General features: G+C 35.6%; 2 protein-coding genes across 3 annotated transcripts in view; both read right to left on the minus strand.

The window, feature by feature from the left end:
• Positions 1–6933, minus strand: part of camta2 (calmodulin binding transcription activator 2) — a 63983-nt gene extending 57050 nt beyond the window's left edge. For both annotated transcript variants that reach the window (XM_056448671.1, XM_056448672.1), the window contains exon 1: positions 6848–6933. The gene's annotated coding sequence lies outside the window, so the exon portion shown is untranslated. The remainder of the gene's footprint in view (positions 1–6847) is intronic.
• A 1381-nt stretch (positions 6934–8314) lies between these two features.
• Positions 8315–23684, minus strand: zgc:85858 (uncharacterized protein LOC405879 homolog). Its single transcript, XM_056449887.1, has 3 exons — positions 23480–23684; positions 17807–17882; positions 8315–10154 (listed from the first exon to the last, which is right to left on the minus strand). Exons 1-3 carry the CDS (start codon positions 23561–23563, stop codon positions 10114–10116), a joined length of 201 nt encoding a protein of 66 aa, XP_056305862.1. The 5' UTR covers positions 23564–23684; the 3' UTR covers positions 8315–10113.
• Between the last annotated feature and the right edge of the window lie 785 nt (positions 23685–24469).

Consider the following 24469-nt stretch of genomic DNA (forward strand, 5'->3'; position numbering starts at 1 on the left):
ATTTCTGTCCATATTATGAGTAAATATTGTGTAAAAACATCCCACATTGTGCATAAACTCAGAGAATGAAAACAGCACATGAATACTGCAGCAAATAAAACATCATACACTGAAGACAACCCACAACAAATAACAGCCCATCAACGACACTTTACACTTATTTTACCACAGTTACCAATACTATAAAGCCCAAACATGAGGTCATTCAGGAGTACAGGTACAGGTAAACTGACGAAAGCGGATTTATACCCATTAAATGAACACTGATGATCTACTTTAATAATTCAGATCACTGAAATGATCAACTTCATTCATTCATTTATTTTCCTTTAGCTTAGCCCTTTATTCATCAGGGGTCGCCACAGCGGAATGAACCGCCAACTATTCCAGAATGTGTTTTATACAGCGGATGCCCTTCCAGCTGCAACCCAGTTCATCAATTCCCCTATGGCTAGGGCCAGACGGAATAACACCTGGAGGAAACCCACGCTAACGCAGGGAGAACATGCAAACTCCACACAGAAATGCCAACTGACCCAGCTGGGACTCGAACCAGCGACCTTCTTGCTTTAAGGCCACAGTGCTAACCACTGAGCCACCGTGCCGTCCATAAACTGACAATCTACTTTAATATTTCAGTGGAACTAAAACGTGTGAACATGAAATAATTTACCCTAATCCCCCAGCAAAACAGCTGTCACAGTCTCACTGAGTACGTTTACATGGACACCAATAATCTGATTTTAATACAATTAAGACAATACTCTGATTAAGTAGAGCATGTAAACAGAGATTTTTTATTTAATAAATCAGATTAAGACCTGTGGAGTACTCTTATTTTAGTGGCATTATTGAAGTGCAGTACAGACATGTAGAGACACACATGACATATGACATATTTCATGACGTACAGACTAGACATGGGCCGGTATAAGATTCTGATGGTATGATAACCTTAGATATAAATATCACGGTATCACGGTAGGGGTGGGCGATATGACCTAAAATTAATATCATGGTATTTTTCATCTTTTGAACGGTGACGGTATAATATCACGGTATTACTTTAAATAGCAAAATAATATACATCTCAAGGAAGAACGGACAAAAGAAAGTCTCACTTCTATCGCTCTTTAAAAGTTTTGGTTTGGGTCATTGTAAATGCTCAGTCTCGTTATGAGCTGATCTTCATTTCTCTGTGTTGGTGGAATAAAGCAGGCGAGTCAGCCGCACCAATTTATGAGCAGACAGCAGGATTCTCATGATGACCACCGGCGCAATTCCGCTCTTTGTTATGAGCCGTAGTTTCAGTGTAAACTTAGTAAAGGCGAGTTTCTTTGGCGATGATGTCTACAGTATTAGACTTTATATTTAGCGGACATTTGCGCTGAACACGCGGTGAATGCAACGCATTGAGATTCAGGCACCTTCTCCGAAAACACTCGATTGATCTCAGCTGGTGGATCAACATTTACCTCATGTCATGATCGCTGTCATCTGCGCCATTATTATTATTATAACTTTAGGCAGGGCCGGCCCAAGCCTTCAGGGGCCCTAAGCAGGATTTTAGTTGGGGCCCCCTTGGTGCAAACAATGTGACAAATTATCATTGATCCTTGATTATTCGCACACTGTAAATTTAAAACATGCATTATCGATTTTATTTGCTGTAGTTGTGTTACTTAAATCATAAAATATGTTTAAAGACAATTCCAAATATTATACTGCAGAAACAACTGCCTATTGATCAACTGCCTATTGATCCCACTTTTTATATGACTACTTGCCAGAAAACTAAACAATTAGACACAAAACATTCATCTAAGCTGTAATTAATGTTGACAGAAACAAAAACAGTTGGAAGTAGCCAATAGCATACTTATTATTATTATTATTATTATTATTATTATTATTATTATTATTATTATTATTATTATTATTCAGTCACAAAACGCTGCCAAACAGTCAAAAATAGTGACAATAAAAATATATTTTTTTTAAATGGATAAATGTTAACATAAATGCATTTTGTAGTTCAAATAGCTTAAACTATTTACATCAAATTCTAATTAAATCAGGAAGCATTTTGTAGACGTATTCGCATATAGCATATTACTAAATATCTAGAAAAAAAATTCAGTTTTCATAAATAATTCTAAATTAAGTGAATTTTTTTTCTGTTAAGTGAACAAATTAATCTGCCAATGAGATAAGTAAAGTAATCTTATTTTTAAAACAAAAACAATATTCTTTAATTAACCCTAATTAGCAGATTATTGAGCTTTTTTTATGAAAAAAAAACATGCACATAATTTTGACTAAAAATCTGTCTAGAAAATGTTTATTGGTTACATTTTTTTTAGATATTTGGACTAGACACAAAAAGAAGAAAGAAAATCATTTTTGCAGTGTATTTACCATCCATAGTTCATGGTTGTGTAATAAGAAATTTGAAACAAATGTATAAATCAGAAGCTTATTTTTTATCACCAAGTTTATGAAGCGTTTTGCTGCTGTGCCGTGCACTGTTGCTTCAATCACGATATCAGTGATTCTGCGATAAATCAACAGAAAACCAATCACAAATATATCATGAAAAAAATGCATCAAAAATGAAAAAAAATTTATCAAAAAATGCAAAAAGGAAAAAATGCATCAAAAGGTTGATTCATTTCTTTTAATGTTTCTAAAATTGCAACAATGAAAAACAAGCTTTATATAAGCTTTATATAGGCTACTCTGAAGCTGTGAATATTTCACTGTAATTTTATTTATATTAATATTTTATTTAACAGAGCAGTATTTGTTTTGGCGCTGAAGCATCTAAGCAGACCTTGTTGTGAACTTTCTCCGTCTCACTCACGGCGAGTTTAGGCGAGGGATTATTAAGTAAAACTGGCCTCAGACGGTTTAGTTTAGTCTGCATCAAACCTGAAGGAAAATATCAGGCTTTGCTAAAAGGCTGATTATTTTAACACGGATTACTTTCAATATTGGTAGCCTATTGCAGATTTCAAAGAAAAATCTTAATATTAAAAAAGGAAACATAAACTGGGCACAACAGGTCAATGTCATAACGAATGCTCAAATAATGTAGCCTAGTTTACAGCAAGCATCATGTTTTTAGTTAGATTGTGCTGTCTGTCATATACAGTAGGCCTATAGGTCTGTTATTTTTACTAAAGAAGATATATTGTTTGAGTTTAGCACCAGAGCTATAGAAATGGTATTATGCTTTAAAAATAAACGGCGCAGTATCGGGATTGGATCTGTATCGGTCGATACTCAGAATTTTGGTATCGAGGTTGGACCGGGTCCAAAAAATGGTATAAAAAAAACACCCGAAATTACATGAAACTCCGGAGGAAACATGGATAGCGCGGTCACACAATGACGTTAATCGAATTATGTGCTTTAACATGTAAAACGGGGTCATAAATGGAACATTCAAAATGTAACTCATATAAACACATTGATCATATTATTGTCTTATTCAGATTAAGGCTAATAATTTGATTACTGATGTCCATGTAAACAGACACACTGTATGCATTTACAAAATTACGTTTTCTTATTTGAGGTGGTTTTATTTTGTTTTATTTGTATTGGTTTACAGGTGTGCCCGCTGTGGTTTTGAGTCCTCATTAACCGTTGTGTGCTGTTGGGTCGTTTTCTACTACTCTGAGCTGATTTTGAGTCTTAATTATGCCACAACTTTCTCTGTATTTCAGCAAATGTGATGATTTTTGCTGACAAATCTTATTATGATGCATATTTTGGGAAAATGCTTCGAACGTTTCAAAAACCCAACAACACACTCCCCGATTGACTCTCCTTTGGTTATGTTGGGGCTGTTTTTGCTCCATTACATTATAATCACATTTATTGATTGCAAAGCCATGACAGCATATAATCATCCAGACTGTTGCTGGTTTTCCCTAATGTGAAGAGGGACAATGTGTTATTTACAGTTGATCATCAGCTGCAGTCCAAAAAACCCTTTCTGACTATTATATGAAGTTATTTGGAGTATTGTGTGTGTGTGTGTGTGTGTGTGTGTGTGTGTGTGTGTGTGTGTGTGTGTGTGTGTGTGTGTGTGAGAGAGAGAGATTTTTACACATTCAACTTGATATGTCTGAGAAAATTAAAAATAAGCCTCTCAGCTACACAGTAAGTTTATTTCTGCACACACACTATAATCTGCTGTTTTACTCCATATAAAAGACAGAAACTCTTCAGCACAGGCCTATCTAAAGGGTTAATGCTGACAACTGATGATCAACAGTAAAAATTGCACATTTTACCTCATCCCAACAGGGAAAACCAGCAGCAATCAAGAATGCATGATTATATGCAGTCATGGCTTTGCAATCAAAAAAGGCATTATAATGGAAGTCAATGGGACAAAACCAGTATAACCAAAGGGGAGTCAATTGGAACAGTACACAAGGGTTAACACCTGATGATCTCTCCTGTTCTTTGTATTCATGGTCTTGTTTTGACTGAGATATTTGTTTTTGTTTGTTCAAGTAATCAAAGCCCATTAGTAAATCACCAGTTAGTGGGAATATAGAGAAACTATTTAAATCATACACTCCACACTTCTTTACAAAGCCATTCTGGCATTATAATTTGCAACAATCATGCAATAATAACAATATATTGTCAGCTTTTTTCAATGTAGGCTGTTTTACTTTTAAGATTCAACATTAGGGCTGCATGACACTGAAATACTGGTGAATAAAACGATGCTTTCCATATAACATTTCCCTTGAAAAATGCTATTTTTATTACTGTTTTTAAATCATTTATTTACTTAATGATATTCAAATAAATAGATAAAAGACAAACAGATAAACTGAAAATTAGATTTTCAGATGTGATTAATTCTAACTCAAACTGAGAAACTGTGACAAGGAGCAATCATTTAGTCTTTAAAACACTGAATGAGTGCAAACCTCCGCAGATATTCTGACTCTGATTGGCTGCTTTCAGTGTTTATTTTCAGCTCTGGGTTCAGCTTTGAGCCACTCCAGCCAATAGCAGAACAGCATCTATTGCGCCCATAGGCAGAGCTATCTGATTGGTCAAATTTAGTCACATAAAACAAAATAAACACATAAAATAAATTGAATTGATCACATGTCTGCGATATGTACATTGCAGCGATGTGTGTATTCCAGCATTATGGATGTGACATTTGCAGTAAAACTCAAAATATAAACTCACATAGAAGGTATATGTTAACATTATATTGAAACATCTGTTTATAATTTCCAGAAGAACTAACCACAGAGTTAAAGGATCAGAAAAACATCTATCTGTAAACATGTTTTGTATTTTAAATGAGGGAAATAAACATGCGCTATGGATGTGACCAAAAAAGTCAGCGAGTTTGCAGTATTCAACATACTTTGCAGAAATTCTGTGAATTAAGCTGCACAACCCAAAATAAATAATGCTAATCGAAAGGAGAAGAGTTGAATCACTATAGAACAAACATGATTCATTTGATTTTATTTAATATCTTTGCAATTATAAGGTAAAGGCTTATGGATGTGACTTCCTTTCTGTTATGGATGTGACGGATGTGAATTTGCCATTCATGTAACTTTGGTAAATCAAATAAAATTGCTTAAAAACATTGCCAGAGACATTTTTGAGTAAATCTAAAGTACTTTAAGACACTTGCTTACACAAAAAAAAAAACGTAGAAAACTTAAATGTATTCATGGCAAGGTTGACATTTGCATGGAATAGCTCATATTATTATCACTGTACCGAAACTTTTGCAATATATCATGAAGCCCTATTCAAGACATCGACACTTACACTAGTGTTCTTAGAAAAAAATCACATCTATTTTCCACCAATCACCACTCATGGATGCTGATCTAATCTCTAGAGCCAAACCTTCATTAAACTCAACATCAGGACTGAACAAACCATCAAAACACACCAGCACTGACAGTACACTGCATCATGCCAGACTTTCAATAATATACAAAAAAAGGATATATGCTAACATCTGTAAACAAACAACGATTGCAAAGAAAAGGTAATTAAAAAAATTCTTTTTTGTTTAATTGTCAGATAATCTCAAATTGAAACCAATTCTGATATAAAACCTCTATGTACATATATATTTCTATCTATATCTTTGTATACATACACACACACGCACACACGCACACACACACACACACACATATATATATATATATATATATATATATATATATATATATATATATATATATATATATATATATATATATATATATATATACACACACATCAATGTAGCATGTGTCAACGTTATTTACAGTACAGTGTACAGTAATGTATTAATGTCACACAAATACATCATGTATACTACATACTTTGTGGTTGTACTGTGGCATCAACTGACTGACATATTCTCCGTGATATTTACATTGTAATAGTAAGAGCAGTGAACATAAACATGGTAATACTATGGTAACGTTAGTTTATTGTAAAACCAGAACCGAACCGTTTCCTGCACACCAACAAACAATAACAGTCACACACACTACACACACACACAGGTCTCTCAACAAAACCGCACACACCGAAACCATCTGAACGAGTTTAATTATTTTATTCATAAACGTAAATATGACAAACCCAGAGGCCCCGGACTGACAGACACACACACACACTGATAAACGGGATACGAACTCAAACATGATACCCTACAGCGGGAGGAATAGAAACACACACGCGCACCGGGACAGAACTAAACCGTGAGAACGAGCTCCGAAAAACGGCTGCTCGCGCGCTGACAGAAACCGTTAAAGAAACGGCGACGGATTCCGCCACTTACCTTCCGCCTTCACGAGCGCCGCCATCTTCTTCACAGCAGTGACGTCACGCAAGGGAGGCGCGCGCCCGCAGCAGCCAAGCTCGTTCACAGAGAAAGAAACAGACAGAAATGGATATACAGACAGATAATGTACATTTAACAGGTGAATTTGGCATTAAGAGAAATACAGATGAAAAATAAGGAGGATTTTTGTTGTTATGACCTCACAGAAAAGACCGCACTAGATAGATATTGATCAAAATAATAATAACACGCCTTAGGACATTAATTCACGTCAACGAAACCACAGTATTTTCATGGTACCAAATTGTAAGTTCATAGTAAACCACACTGTATTTGCATCAGTCTGCACAGTTATTTTCAACACTGTTTTTGAGGCCCTACTGAAAAAAACAGCTTAAACCAGCCTAGGCTGGTTGACTGGTTTTAGCTGGTCAACCAGGCTTGTTTTAGAGGGGTTTTGGTGACTTCCAGGCTGGTTTCCAGCCATTTCCAGCCTGGTCTTATCTGCTCAGGCTGGGAGATGACCAGCTAAAACCAGCTTGACCAGCCTAGCCAGGCTTGGAGCCCAGCCAAAACCAGCTATGTCCAGCGTAAACCAGGCTGGTCAAGATGGTTTTTTAAACAATTAATCCGTTCAAGTTAATCCATTGTTTTGTTAATCTTCAATCAAAGTCTGAGCTCCCTCTCTGATGACATCAGTTTGACAATATTGTACATTAACATACTGAAATACACTCACTGGCCACATTATTAGGTACACCTTAAGGCTGATTTATACTTCTGCATTAAGCGCACACAAGGGCGGACTGGCCATAGGGAGCACCGGGACATTTCCCGGTGGCCTGATGGTCAATCTGGCCTGCCACCGTGACTGGCCTGCCGCTCTCCACTTACCGATCGTACCAATCAGCTGCACCTGGTCTTCTGCTGCTGTAGCCCATCCGCCTCAAGGTTGGACGTGTTGTGTGTTCAGAGATGCTCTTCTGCAGACCTCGGTTGTAACGAGTGCTTATTTGAGTTACTGTTGCCTTTCTATCAGCTGGAACCAGTCTGGCCATTCTCCTCTGACCTCTGGCATCAACAAGGCATTTGCGCCCACAGAACTTCCGCTCACTGGATATTTCCTCTTGTTCAGATCATTCTCTGTAAACCTAGAGATGGTTGTGCGTGAAGATCCCAGTAGATCAGCAGTTTCTGAAATACTCAGAGCAGCTTGTCTGGCACCAACAACCATGCCACGTTCAAAGTCATTTAAATCCCCTTCCCCATTCTGATGCTCACTCTGAACTGCAGCAGATCGTCTTGACCATGTCTACAGGCCTAAATGCATTGAGTTGCTGCCATGTGATTGGCTGATTAGAAAATTGTGTTAACAAGCAGTGTACCTAATAATGTGGCCAGTAATTGTTAAAAAGTCTCAGCCACTTCCGATCCACGCCAACTTCAAGTAAAACACAGTTCCGATAGAGAAAATATTTTTTTATTTGTATAAAATCATTATTACACAGCATCAATTTCCTGTCAGAGGGAAGAAGAGAGACGGCGTACAGAATCATATATGGCTAATGATGGCTGAATTCACACACGGCCGTTTCTCGGAGTTCATAGAAAACCTCATAAACGTTTACTTGGAAATCAGAGGAAACCGAACGATGAAACTAGAGCTAAATCAGAGCATCGGGTGTGACGGCAAAAAACAGACACACTTTTGTAACCAACAGTGTTGGGTAAAGTTACTCTTAAAAGCAATACATTACATTCTTAATATTAAGAAAATAAATAAATAAAAATAGCACAAAAACAACAACACAAACATTCACATTACTCTCCTTAAAAGTAACTAATTCACTTCAAGTTTATTTGTATGGTGCTTTTCACAATAAATATCAGCTTCACAAATCTGTTGTACATTACAGTACACTGTAATGTACACTACTGTACATTACAGTAAAAATCAGCAAAGGTAAGGAGTTGTGTATATGGTGGACAGTATATGAACACTTTTGACCTGCAGGTAAACAGTGTACACTACCTGACAAAAGACTTGTCATCAATCCCAGTTGTAAGAGCAACAAATAATAACTTGACTTCTAGTTGATCACTTATAAAAGTGGCAGAAGGTGGATTTTTCCCATGAATCATCTGTTGAGCTGCATCCCAATCATCACAATACTGCAGAAGACCTACTGGAACCTGCATGGAGCCAAGATTCTCATAGAAATCAGTCAAGTTTGGTGAAGGAGAAATCATGGTTTGGGGTTACATTCAGTATGGGGGCGTGCGAGAGATCTGCAACATCAACAGCCTGAGGTATCAAGACATTTGTGCTGCCAATTACATTACAAACCACAGGAGAGGGCAAATCCTCCAGCAGGATAGGGCTCCTCATACTTCAGCCTTCACATCGAAGTTCCAGGATTGGCCAGCCCAGTCACCAGATATGAACATTATTGACCATGTCTGGTGTAAGATGGAGGAGAGATTGAAGATGAACACAAAGACTCTTAATGAATTCTGTGAGTCCTGCAAGAAGGCTTTCTTTGCCATTCCAGATGACTTTATTAATCAGTGATTTGAGTCATTGCAGAGATGTATGGATGCAGTCCTCCAAGCTCATGATGGAGTCAGACACAATATTCATTCTGTTTCCACTGCAGCATGACCACATATTCTATACTGGACATTATTGAAGGTTCAGTGACCAGACTTTTGTCTAAGGAAAGTCAGAGCTTACTGTCCTAATCAAATCATTAATAATCAAGGCATGATCATATTTTATTGTGCTCAAATAAGCGTAATCTAGAGGCCTTTGCCTTTCATAAAAGCCACTTCTGATACCAAATGATGAACCAGAAGTCAAGTTATTATTTGTTTATCCTAAATCTAGGAAAGGCGACAAGACTTCAGTCAGGTGTATAGTGATCGAAGTAACACATTCAGAACTTCTTTTTTCAAGTGACTCAAGATTGTAATATATTACTTTACTAACTTTACCCAACACTGATAACCAACACAAAAAATGACACATATCGTAAAAGTTTCTGAAACATTCAACCTTCACAAGCTTGAGACAGTCCAACACAAATACACACACACACACACACACACACACACACACACACACACACACACACACACACACACACACACACACACACACACACTATTAAATTAAGCTGTAAACTAACAGATGAACAGAAGTGGAAGATCAGTGAGCCGCGTCTGCAGATGTCTGACAGCGGCGGCCATGTTTGTCTCTGTGTTTACATCCCCTGTCTGATGCTCTGGATGATCTGGAAGATGGCTGAAATCAGAAGACAATCATATTAATCCATTAAAGCTGCACAGATCGTAAGTGTGAACCATTACCAGCAAGTTTATGAAATATTCAGTTGAACAGAGCAGAAAAATTAAAGGAGAACTATTATGCCCATTTTTACAAGATATAAAATGAGTCTCTGATGTGTGTGTGTGTGCGTGCGTGCGTGCGTGCGTGCATGCGTGTGTGTGTGTGTGTGAGTTTGAGCTCAAAATAGCACACAGATAATGTTCTCTAACTCTCTATACTGACCCTTTCAGGCTTTGATCCTTATTGTGGCGTTTTGGTGACTGTCGCTTTAAATGCAAATGAGATTGTGCTCTTTTCAGAAAAGGGCGGAGCTACAAATACCATAGTGACAGATGTAAAACAGCAGTGTGTGTGTTGTGAGTGCTGGTCAGGTGTGCATGTGTGCTTCAGTGTGAGTGTGTTCTTCATGCTTCTGTCAGTCTATGTCGCTCCTGTCGCTGCTTCATCTAAAACTCCACATCTATAATCCTCTTAGTCTATGCTGACATTATCTTCAGCAGCTTAGACAGTCTAATGGCTAATGGACAGACGGCTGCTTCTCACTCAGGGCTGCTGTTTATGCTAATGAGGGAGAGATGGGCACTAGTGGGCGGGGCTTTCCCCCTCTGATGACACGTACAAAGGGAGAATGTGAATCAAAGTGTTTCTGCAGACTGTTTTTGTCAAGTCTGATTATAAAATATAGAATTAATTTAAGAATTAAATGCAGGTTATATCCACAGACTGCTATCTCAAAACTGTGTTCAAACCCCTTATAGAAGTGATTTTTACATAACAGGAGCTCTTTAAATCAGAGATCACCACACATCCCTGAGTGATTACAGAATTACAAAAAAATTGCTCCAAATTTTCAGGATTTTAGTGTTTAAATATGCAAATAATTAAAATATGCATTTATTTGCATAAAGTTTCAGAAGATACATCTAAATGCTGTATAAATTACGGTTCAACTTATTTTGATATTGTAGGAATATTACATTAAACCAGTCTTATTTATTGGATATCTTATTTATCACTTAATCGCTCAGAAAATATTGTAAACAGAGAGAATAAATGCATTGTTTTGTACAATTACCTAAATCTACACATCTGTAGGAGTAAAATGTTTGTTAAAAATCAGGTAAATGATCTATAAAAAATTCTGAATAAAAATATGATTAAAATCGTAAAGTATGACATGCGTAATTAGAATCTAGTTATTAATAAAACTTACATTTGCATGCATAATTAAAATATAGTTATGAATAACACTAAAATGTGCATATATTCACAGAATATAGATATGAATAAAACTGTATTTCATCCATAATCAGACTATAGTTATGAACAAAACTAATATCTGCATACATCATCAGACTATAGTTATGAATAACACAAAAATGTGCATATATTCACAGAATATAGATATAAACAAAACTAAACTTTGCATACATAAACATAATAAAGTTTTGAATAAAATCTGCAAGGATAACCAGAACATAGTTATGAATAAAATTTGCATTCATAATCAGAATAGTCATGAAAAAAATGCATAAGTAATTAAAATATACTTATGAATAAAACAAAGATTTGCATAATCAGAATATAGTTATTAATACAACTAAAAGCTGCATACATAATCAGAATATAGTTATGAATAAAACTAAAATTTGTGTACATAATCATAACAGTTATGAATAAAGCCAAGATTTGCATACGTATTCAGACTATAGTTATTAATAAAACCAAAATCTGCATAAATAACCAAAATGCAGTTATGAATAAAACTAAAGTTTGCATACTTAATATATGGTCATGAATAAAACAAAATTTTGTATACATAATCAAAATATAAACTAAACTTTCAATAGATGGATAGATAGATAGAACGACAGAACGATAGATAGATAGATAGATAGATAGATAGATAGATAGATAGATAGATAGATAGATAGATAGATAGATAGATAGATAGAACGACAGAACGACAGAACGATAGATAGATAGATAGATAGATAGATAGATAGATAGATAGATAGATAGATAGATAGATAGATAGATAGATAGATAGATAGATAGATAGATAGATAGATAGATAGATAGATAGATAGATAGATAGATAGATAGATAGATAGATAGATAGATAGATAGATAGATAGATAGATAGATAGATAGATAAATAGATAGACAGACAGACAGACAGACAGACAGACAGACAGACAGACAGACAGACAGACAGACAGACAGACAGACAGACAGACAGACAGATAGATAGATAGATAGATAGATAGATAGATAGATAGATAGATAGATAGATAGATAGATAGATAGATAGATAGATAGATAGATAGATAGATAGATAGATAGATAGATAGATAGATAGATAGGCAAGGCAAGGCAAGGCAAGTTTATTTATATAGCACATTTCATACACAGTGGCAATTCAAAGTGCTTTACATAAACAGGAATAAAAGAAACAATTATAAGAGAAATAAAAACAAACATAAAAATGGTAAGAATAAAAATAAAATAAATAAAAGCTGATAAAATGTGTTATAAAAGAATTAAAAGAAGAGAAAAACATAGTAGTCGGACGTAGCACAGTGCTCATTCAGTAAAGGCACAGCTAAACAGATGTGTTTTCAGTCTTGATTTGAATGTGCCTAATGTTGGAGCACATCTGATCATTTCTGGAAGCTGATTCCAGCAACGAGGGGCGTAGTAGCTGAAAGCCGATTCACCCTGCTTTGACTGAACTCTTGGGATTTCTAATCTATTTGATCCTAAAGATCTGAGTGATCTGTTAGGTTTGTATTCAGTGAGCATATCTAAAATGTATTGAGGTCCTAGGCCATTTAGTGATTTATAGACCAGTAATAATACTTTAAAATCTATTCTGAATGTGACTGGGAGCCAGTGTAAAGACCTGAGGACAGGTGTGATGTGCTCTGATTTCCTGGTTCTGGTCAGAATTCTGGCCGCAGCGTTCTGGATGAGCTGCAACTGTCTGACTGTCTTTTTGGGAAGGCCAGTGAGGAGGCCATTACAGTAATCCACCCTGCTGCTGATAAAAGCATGAACAAGTTTCTCTAAGTCTTCACTGGAAACAAAGCATCTAATTCTTGCAATGTTTTTGAGATGATAGTATGCTGATTTACTAACTGCTTTGATATGACTATTGAAACTCAGATCTGACTCCAGAGTCACACCAAGATTCTTGACCTTATTTTTTGTTGTTTGACCCTTAGAGCCAAGGTACGCATTCACCTTGAGAACCTCATCTCTGTTCCCAAATGCAATGACTTCAGTTTTCTCTTTGTTTAACTGAAGAAAGTTTTGGCACATCCAATTGTTAATTTCATCAATGCATTGGCAGAGGGTGTCAATGGGGCTGTAGTCATTAGGCAGTAAGGCTAGGTAGATCTGAGTGTCATCAGCATAGCTGTGGTAGGAGATTTGGTTCTTTCTCATTATTTGGCTCAGAGGGAGCATATAAAGGTTGAACAGGAGTGGTGCCAGAATCGAGCCTTGTGGGACTCCACATGTCATGGGTGTCCACCCTGACCTATGGTCACCTATACTGACATAGTAACCTCTTCCTTCAAGGTAAGATCTGAACCATTTGAGGACCGTCCCAGACAGCCCAACCCAGTTTTCCAGCCTATCCAGAAGTATGCTGTGATCGACAGTGTCAAATGCAGCACTGAGATCGAGCAGTACCAGCACTGTTAGTTTGCCTGAATCTGTATTTAGACGGATGTCATTGATTATCTTTATAAGGGCACTCTCTGTACTGTGATGTGGTCTGAAACCAGATTGAAAATTGTCCAAACACCCCTTGTAGTTTAGGAACTTGTTAACCTGGTTAAAAAACAACTTTTTCAATGATTTTGCCAATGAAAGGGAGATTTGAGATGGGCCTGTAATTGCTCAATATGGTGTTATCCAGGTTGCTCTTCTTCAAGAGGGGTTTAACAACTGCAGTTTTAAGTGAGTTAGGAAAAATCCCCGAGAGAAGTGAAGCATTTACCACTTTTAGAAGATCCATTTCTAAACAGGTAAACACCGTTTTAAAGAATGATGTGGGGAGCGTGTCGAGACTGCAGGTTGATGTTTTCATAATTTGCACGATCTCTTCTAAGATTTTGCCATTAATTGCCATGAAATCGGACATAATGTTCATTTCATGTTCAATGCTCATTTTCAACAGCTTTAATCTGTTTTTCAGTGCTCGAAATAGTGGTAGGAATAGATTTATGGGACTCACCGGCTATTTGCTGTGAGCGTCCACAATGACGCTGCAGTTCTGGTTGGATCGCAAGTAACTTCGTTTCAAGAACTGCAATCTTTTGTAGAAGTTTGTGGCAGTTTGTACAGCAGTGAGAATCTGAATTAATCCGATCCAGAGGCATTTTCACAGCCGTGTTTTCCCGTCTCAGGAATGTGAGCAGCTGATAGCTGGTAGCGGGAGGATTGTTTAGACGATAATTCCCCTCTTGTTAGTAAAGCTATATTCCAGAAAGTTTGTAGAATCGATGCTGATCTTCAAGCTGTGTCGTTTGAGCACTGTGCTGATAGGCTCAAGTTAAAATTAGGGTTTAAGATATAAAAGCAAGTGAGCAGAGAGCGGAGCAGTAGGCAAAGACGTCCGAACAGTAGCGAAGCAGGAAGCAGGAAAAAAAAAAAGATAGATAGATAGATAGATAGATAGATAGATAGATAGATAGAACGATAGATAGATAGATAGATAGATAGATAGATAGATAGATAGATAGATAGATAGATAGAACGATAGAACGATAGATAGATAGATAGATAGATAGATAGATAGATAGATAGATAGATAGATAGATAGATAGATAGATAGATAGATAGATAGATAGATAGATAGATAGAACGATAGATAGATAGATAGATAGATAGATAGATAGATAGATAGATAGATAGATAGATAGATAGATAGATAGATAGATAGATAGATAGATAGATAGATAGATAGATAGATAGATAGATAGATAGATAGAACGATAGAACGATAGAACGATAGATAGATAGATAGATAGATAGATAGATAGATAGATAGATAGATAGAACGATAGATAGATAGATAGATAGATAGATAGATAGATAGATAGATAGATAGATAGATAGATAGATAGATAGATAGATAGATAGATAGATAGAACGATAGAACGATAGATAGAACGATAGATAGATAGATAGATAGATAGATAGATAGATAGATAGATAGATAGATAGATAGATAGATAGATAGATAGATAGATAGATAGATAGATAGAACGATAGATAGATAGATAGATAGATAGATAGATAGATAGATAGATAGATAGATAGATAGATAGATAGATAGATAGATAGATAGATAGATAGATAGATAGATAGATAGATAGAACGATAGAACGATAGATAGATAGATAGAACGATAGATAGAACGATAGATAGATAGATAGATAGATAGATAGATAGATAGATAGATCGATAGAACGATAGAACGATAGAACGATAGATAGATAGATAGATAGATAGATAGATAGATAGATAGATAGATAGATAGATAGAACAATAGATAGATAAATAGATAGATAGATAGATAGATAGATAGATAGATAGATAGATAGATAGATAGATAGATAGATAGATAGATAGATAGATAGATAGATAGATAGATAGATAGATAGATAGAACGATAGAACGATAGAACGATAGATAGATAGATAGATAGATAGATAGATAGATAGATAGATAGATAGATAGATAGATAGATAGATAGAACGACAGAACGATAGATAGATAGATAGATAGATAGATAGATAGATAGATAGATAGATAGATAGATAGATAGATAGAACGATAGATAGATAGACAGAACGATAGATAGATAGATAGATAGATAGATAGATAGATAGATAGATAGATAGATAGATAGATAGATAGATAGATAGATAGATAGATAGATAGATAGATAGATAGATAGATAGATAGAACGATAGATAGATAGATAGATAGATAGATAGATAGATAGATAGATAGATAGATAGATAGATAGATAGATAGATAGATAGAACGATAGATAGATAGATAGATAGAACGATAGATGGATAGATGGATAGATGGATGGATGGATGGATGGATGGATGGATGGATGGATGGATGGATGGATGGATGGATGGATGGATGAATGGATGGATGGATGGATGGATGGATGGATGGATGGATGGACTATATATTTATTGTTGACTGCTCTGTATTATGATCTGAGAGCACTCCTCACAGGTTTAATCTTTAATGATAGTCTAACTCTCATTTCAGCTTTTCTGAGCCAGAGGATTTGCATTGGAGATCTGGAAGACAGCACCTTCTTGTGTGCAGATGCAAATATGCTAAACGATCGTACGCAGACCAGACTCTATGTAAATCAAGCTTACGAACACCACATTATTCAACAGGTGGAACTTAATAAAGCATATTTATGGATTATATTCACATTATACATTCTACATTCATTATATTATACATTCACAATCATGAGTAGACCTGTCACAATCAAGCGATATTATTGAGATCATTTTATGCCACTGATTATACAATTATAATATAACAGCAGATTAATGTAAATAGCCATAAACACTTTCAAAGGAGAAAGACTCTCCATTTTTAAGGTTATTTCGATTCTGTAAGTTAGATGTTAAAAATGTGCGAGAATGTTAAAGGGATGGTAAAATGTTAAAGGGATGGTAAAATGTAAGATAGATACACTATTAAACGTCTACTTATAAACCTCAACACCGGTGAGACCGAATGTAAATATTTAATGCAACACCAAAAATGATTGAGGTCATGTCCAAGTATTGTACGATTAGTCGATATATTGATTATTGTGACAGGCCTAATCATGAGGAAAAGCCTGTATATATTGACATACTAATGTATATATTTGTATAACACACACCTACAGTAAGGTTTTGATAAATATTATTATCAAAAATGTATTTATTATATATTTTTTTGATAATAATAATATTAATAAATATTATTTATTTGTATATTTTCACATTGCGATTAACATGATTATGGGTCATCAATAGGGCTACACCATATATAGCATTATTATTATCATCGTGATGACATTATATGCAATATATCCATATGGCAGATGTGTGTGATAAATGACATTATTCTATGCATTGGTTGTTAAATTTAAATTTGACCAATCAAATAGGACCGTTCTATCTTTAGCCCCGCCTCCCCAGTAGTTGCTGTCCTGCTATTGGCTGGAGCTGCCCAAAGCTGAAGCCAGAGCTGAAAATAAACACTAACAGCGGGAAACAGCCAATCAGAGTTAGAATACTGGCTGAGGTTTTCATAGTGCTTTAAAGGCTACATTTCTCCACCTTCACAGTTTTTTAGTCTGAACTCAAATGAATTTGACCTGAAAATTATATTCACCTGTTTATTTGAATATCATTACATACATAATTATTTCTGAACAGCTTTTCTAGAGAAATCTCATTATCGCAATGCTCAACCACACTATTGCATGTTTTTCCAGTATGGTGCAGCACTATTCATCAGGTGACAGATGTATTAACACTATGAATTAATCTCACCTGATCCACAGACCACAAACACGAAGAGTGCAAGGAGCCACGGGCCCACCGGAGACTTCTCTTCATTCACCACACGCTGATGACACACACACAAACACAGCGTTAGTGTATGAACAAGTAACTTATGCTGAACATGATGAATACAGTGATGATAAACACACTCTGTTCATGCCAAAGCATGTTTACTGAACTTAATCAGACTATAGACTATAGAGTCTGCATGCATAATCAGAATATAGATATGAATAAAACTAGAATCTGCATCCATAATCAGAAAATAGATATGACAAACTAGAATCTGCATCCATTATCAGAATATAGATATGAATAAAACTAGAATCTGCATGCATAATCAGAATATAGACATGACAAACTAGAATCTGCATCCATTATCAGAGTATAGATATGAATAAAACTAGAATCTGCATGCATAATCAGAATATAGACATGACAAACTAGAATCTGCATCCATTATCAGAATATAGATATGAATAAAACTAGAATCTGCATGCATAATCAGAATATAGACATGACAAACTAGAATCTGCATCCATTATCAGAATATAGATATGAATAAAACTAGAATCTGAATGCATAATCAGAATATAGATATGACAAATTAGAATCTGCATTCATAATCAGAATATAGATATGAAAAAAACTAGAATTTGCATCCATAATCAGAATATAGATATGACAAACTAGAATCTGCATCCATTATCAGAATATAGATATGAATAAAACTAGAATCTGCATCCATAATCAGAATATAGATATGAATAAAACTAGAATCTGCATGCATAATCAGAATATAGATATGAATAAAACTAGAATCTGCATGCATAATCAGAATATAGATATGAATAAAACTAGAATCTGCATGCATAATCAGAATATAGATATGAATAAAACTAGAATCTGCATCCATAATCAGAATATAGATATGAATAAAACTAGAATCTGCATCCATAATGAGAATATAGATATGAATAAAACTAGAATCTGCATCCATAATCAGAATACAGATATGACAAACTAGAATCTGCATCCATAATCAGAATATAGATATGACAAACTAGATTCTGCATCCATAATCAGAATATAGATATGAATAAAACTAGAATCTGCATCCATAATCAGAATATAGATATGACAAACTAGAATCTGCATCCATAATCAGAATATAGATATGAATAAAACTAGAATCTGCATCCATAATCAGAATATAGATATGAATAAAACTAGAATCTGCATGCATAATCAGAATATAGATATGAATAAAACTAGAATCTGCATGCATAATCAGAATATAGATATGAATAAAACTAGAATCTGCATGCATAATCAGAATATAGATATGAATAAAACTAGAATCTGCATCCATAATCAGAATATAGATATGAATAAAACTAGAATCTGCATCCATAATGAGAATATAGATATGAATAAAACTAGAATCTGCATCCATAATCAGAATACAGATATGACAAACTAGAATCTGCATCCATAATCAGAATATAGATATGACAAACTAGATTCTGCATCCATAATCAGAATATAGATATGAATAAAACTAGAATCTGCATCCATAATCAGAATATAGATATGACAAACTAGAATCTGCATCCATAATCAGAATATAGATATGAATAAAACTAGAATCTGCATCCATAATCAGAATATAGATATGAATAAAACTAGAATCTGCATCCATAATCAGAATATAGATATGACAAACTAGAATCTGCATGCATAATCAGAATATAGATATGAATAAAACCAAGCAAATATTGACAGAAGTACAAAAAACTTCAATACATGTCAGTCTACTATGGTGATTATGGTGATTTAATGATCAATTACATAACTAATTATCATGGTTAATATTTAACATCTGATAAACAAATAGACTTTTTATAAATGCTTAATGAGTTCTCATCTTTCTAAAACAAAACAAAGACAATCTAATATCTAGGCTATTTGTTCATTTACATTTGTCAATGCATCCAAACATTTGACAACACTGACTGGAATTCATATTAATATTATTATTTAGTTTACCAGGATTTCTATCAATTATTGAGGTGAAGCTGGTTTATATTTGCACATTTAGACTTTCGCATCCAATAAAATAGTAGAGCAGAATTGTAAAAGGCTAATGCAGATTAATTATCATCATATACTGCTATGAGCACAATGTAAATCAGCATTTTAAAACATGCTTCTCTCAGTGGAGGATTGTGATGTCATTGGTTATACGTCAACAAATTAGCTGTTTTAATCATATTATTATAGAATAATTACTTTAAATATATAGTGATTGATAAAAACATCTCATTTGCATGCATGATGCGAGTTAAATGTGTTGTCTCAACTGTAATTAGCCAAATTGCAGCGGTTTAATTTTTGAACAAAGTGACAACTTCTGTTTTTTAAGCTACTTTGGATATTGGGTCTGAAATCGCATGCAGGTTTGAGTTGAAAACAACATTAGCACTACTTACTGACTGTGATCAATGTTGTACGTTGATGGTCATTGGTTGCTAATATTTTAAATTTTTTACACAAACGGAACTGCATGTGTGTGAGTGTGTGTTTATGACTTAAATTAACATTAGCACTATTTATTGACTGAAAACTATACTGTACTTTGACAGTCATTGACTGCGAAAAAAACAGCTTTTTTTGGCACAAATGAAACTCCATAATTGTAAAACGTGGCACTTCAGAATATAAAACAGCAATAATACAAATGATCCTGTCATAGTTTTGGACTAAATGTACTTTTTTATTACTGAATGTGTAAGAGTGTGTGTGTGTTCATGACTTCATACCAACATTAGCACGGCTGGCAGGTGCGGGCCCTAAAACAACATTCTGATGGTGCCGTGGAAAGTGAGGGGGGGAGTTTGGTGTTGCAGACAAAAAAGTGAAGAGCAGATTACTATTAGTTACCCAATAGTAACTCTGGAGGCCCCAAAACGGCGTGGGTCCTTAGAATAGTCCTAAACTCCCCCCCCTAGTGGCATTCCTGACTATAAACAATGTTGTACTTTGATAATCACTGGCTGTCATTGTATTTAAAAACTCTTTTTTTTTTGGCCCAAATGGAACTCCATAATTGCAAAATGTGTCATTTCAAAGAATACTACAGTAATTATACAAATACTCCTGTGATTTGTTTTGGACCAAATGCACTTTTTATTGCTGAATGTGTGTGTGAGTGTGTGTTTATGACTTTAAGTCAACATCAGCACTATTTATTGACAGTAAACAATGTTGTACTTTGATAGTCATTGGCTGCTAATATGGTTTTCCTATTTAGAATTTGCCCAGAATTATTTTCTGAAATTATACCCAGAAGCTGAACGTCTGAATGCGTGAATTTAAAACCCAACTTCACCACAATATAAAATAAGCTACAGAACGAGCACTGAGAATAAAACTGACCTGAATACACAACGAGACGACAAACAAGTCTACAGTAGAAACAGCACACATTTAGACCAATGAAAGCTCATTTGTGCCACACAATCAAAAATCTCTCGCAATTGTGACTTTTATCTCTCAGAAACACCAGAAAAAAAAATTATCTTTAAAATAGTTTTTTTGGCACAAATGGAACTCCATAATTGCAAAATGTGGCATTTCAGAGAAATCTACAGTAATAATACACATACTCCAGTGGACCAAATGTACTTTTTATTGCTGAATGTGTGTGAGAGTGTGTGTTTATAACTTTATTTAACATCAGCACTATTTATTGACAGTAAACTATGTTGTACTTTGATAGTCATTGGCTGCTAATATGGTTTTCCTCATTAGAACTTGTTAAGAATTATTTTCTGAAATTATATTAAGATGCTGACACAATAAAACTGTATAAATATACAAAAATGTGACAACAAACAAGTCAACAGCATAAACAGCACACATTTAGACCAATGAAAGCTCATTTCTTCTCTCAGAAATGCCAGAAAAAAATTACCTTCTTTAAAATTGTTCTATTTTTGGCCCAAATGGAACTCCATAATTGCAAAATGTGTCATTTCAGAGAATACTACAGCAATAATACAAATACTCCTGTGGACCAAATGTACTTTTTATTGCTGAATGTGTGTGAGAGTGTGTGTTTATAACTTTATTTAACATCAGCACTATTTATTGACAGAAAACAATGTTGTACTTTGATAGTCAATGGCTACTAATATGGTTTTCTTTAAAATTGTTCTTTTTTTGGCACAAATGGAACTCCATAATTCAGAAGACAGTAATGTGATTTTTTTTTAACCAAAGGTATTTGTTATTGCTGAATGTGTATGAGAGTGTGTGTGTGTGTGTGTGTGTGTGTGTGTGTGTGTGTGTTCACGTGCGGTAATGTTGTCAGTGTGTACTGATGAGCAGTGTGCTACTGTGCATTGATGTTGTTAGTATGCAAATTGATATACAGGATGTGCGCAGTGTCAGTGTGTGCATGTGTGTGTGGATGTTTATTTGTACACTGTCCCATAGCGTGTGTGTTTGTTGTTAGTATGTATATTTATGTCTAGTGTGTGTGTTTACATGTATATTTTGATGTACAGTGTGTGTGTGTGTGTGTGTGTGGATGTGTATGTGTATATTGACGTACCGTGTGTGTTTGTGTGTTTGTATGTTTGTGTATACTGGTGAACAGTGTGTTTCTGTGCGTTGAAGTTGGTAGTATGCAAATTGATGTGCAGTGTGTGCGTGCATGACTGTTTATTTGTTTACTGACATAAAGTGTGTGTGTGTGTTGTTAGTATGTAAATGTATGCCCAGTGTGTGTGTGTGTGTGTGTGTGTGTGTGTGTGTGTGTGTGTGTGTGTGTGGCTATTTGTGTATACTGATGTATTCTCCATGTGTGTGCAAATTTGTGTGTACTGTGTTTATATGTGTGTGTTTATGTGCGTTGATGTTGTGTGTAAATTGATGTACAGAGTGATAAGTCAGTGTGTGTGTGTGTGTGTGTGGATATTTGTGTGTACTGATGTACTGTGTGTGTGTGTGTGTGTGTGTGTGTGTGTGTGTGTGTCGGTCAGGTACATTCTTTATATGTGTATCTATCTGGCATGTTCCGTGTTTGTGTGTGTGTGTGTTGATGTACAGTGTGTGCACACTGTGTGTATGTAAGGATGTTTATGTGTGTAATTATGTAAAGTGTGTGTGTGTGTGTCGGTCTGGTATATATTTTTTATATGTGTATCTTTCTGGTGTGTGTGTGTGTGTGTGTGTGTGTGTTTGTGTGTTCCGTGTTTGTATGTAAGGTATTGTTTGTGTGTGTGTGTGTGTGTGTGTGTTTGAGTTTATCTGTCAAGTGTATATATAGAGTGTGTGTGTGTGTGTATCTATCCGTCATGTTCTGTGTTTGTACGTCAGGTATTGATTGTGTGTGTGTGTGTGTGTGTGTGTGTGTGTGTGTGTGTATATATATCTGTCAGGTGTGTATATATAGTGTGTGTGTGTGTGTGTGTGTGTGTGTGTGTGTGTGTATCTCTCCGTCATGTTCCGTGTTTGTATGTCAGGTATTGTTTGTGTGTGTGTGTATATATAAATATCTGTCAAGTGTATATATAGTGTGTGTGTGTGTGTGTGTGTGTGTGTGTGTGTGTGTGTGTGTGTGTGTGTGTGAGAGAGTCGCGAGTGCGCGCGTACCGTGGTTTTCTGCACGTGTCCTCTCTGTGTTATCGTCTTGCTGTGTTTCTCGTTCGCCACCTTCATCCGCTGCACCGCCGACATGATGCTGCCGCTGCTGGACGCGTCACGGACCGGAGGATCGCGCTGCTGGGCCGGTAAACGGAGCGGCTTGTCCAGTGAGTCGGTTCCGATCCAGTCGCTCGAGCTGCGCAGATGCAGCGGAGTCACGTGACCAAGCGCAGGTCCCGCCTCCGTCTTACGTCACAGCATTAACTCGCTTTCGTCATGTTGATAAACTGATTTTGGTCATTTTAAAGCGTGACTGAGATGAATAAACTCCCCATTCAGTTATCTAATATTCATAGGCAGGCTCTTTTATGTTGGATTCTTCTATACAAATACATTTTCTCCCCATAAACAAATAATATGCAATAATAAAACTCAGATATAAGAACAAATCAATCTTCTATGATAAATGGGTTAAAAAGTTATTCTATTGGTCTCACAGTTATTAAACGATCAAGGAGATTTTATACTGAATTTTTAGAGGATTTATAGGATTGTAATTGATGCAATATCAGCAGGCCCGGTGAGGCTTTTGCAGGGTTACTGTGAACCAAATAAACAACAGTAAAAATGAGATTTAATTAGATGTGTTGATATCAAAGATAGAAAAAGTAATAATCCAGCACATGTTTAATGCAGCGGATGACCTTCCAGCAGCAACCCATCACTGGGAAACACCCACACACTCTCATTCACACTCATACACTATGGACAATTTAGCATGTATTTGGACTGTGGGGGAAACCAGAGCACCCGGAGGAAACCCACGCCAACACGGGGAGAACATGCAAACTCCACACAGGAACACCAACTGACACAGCCGAGGCTCAAGCCAGCAATCTTCTTGCCCTGAGGCGATCGTGCTACCCACTGCGCCACCATGACGCCCACCATTTTGATTATTATTTAATGTTAAGAGTTTTTGTGCCTCCTAGTCCAGTT

Source organism: Danio aesculapii, chromosome 23 (assembly GCF_903798145.1).
Source record: "Danio aesculapii chromosome 23, fDanAes4.1, whole genome shotgun sequence".
Lineage (NCBI taxonomy): Eukaryota > Metazoa > Chordata > Actinopteri > Cypriniformes > Danionidae > Danio > Danio aesculapii.

What these genes read in the sequence shown, in the direction of transcription:
- zgc:85858 (XM_056449887.1), bottom strand. Translation starts at nt 23,563, where the DNA reads ATGTCGGCGGTGCAGCGGATGAAGGTGGCGAACGAGAAACACAGCAAG. An exon ending in GACACGTGCAGAAAACCACG is followed by an intron (nt 17,883 to 23,479) that starts GTACGCGCGCAC and finishes GTGTGTCATCAG; the next exon opens with CGTGTGGTGAATGAAGAGAA. An exon ending in GTTTGTGGTCTGTGGATCAG is followed by an intron (nt 10,155 to 17,806) that starts GTGAGATTAATT and finishes TTCTGATTTCAG; the next exon opens with CCATCTTCCAGATCATCCAG.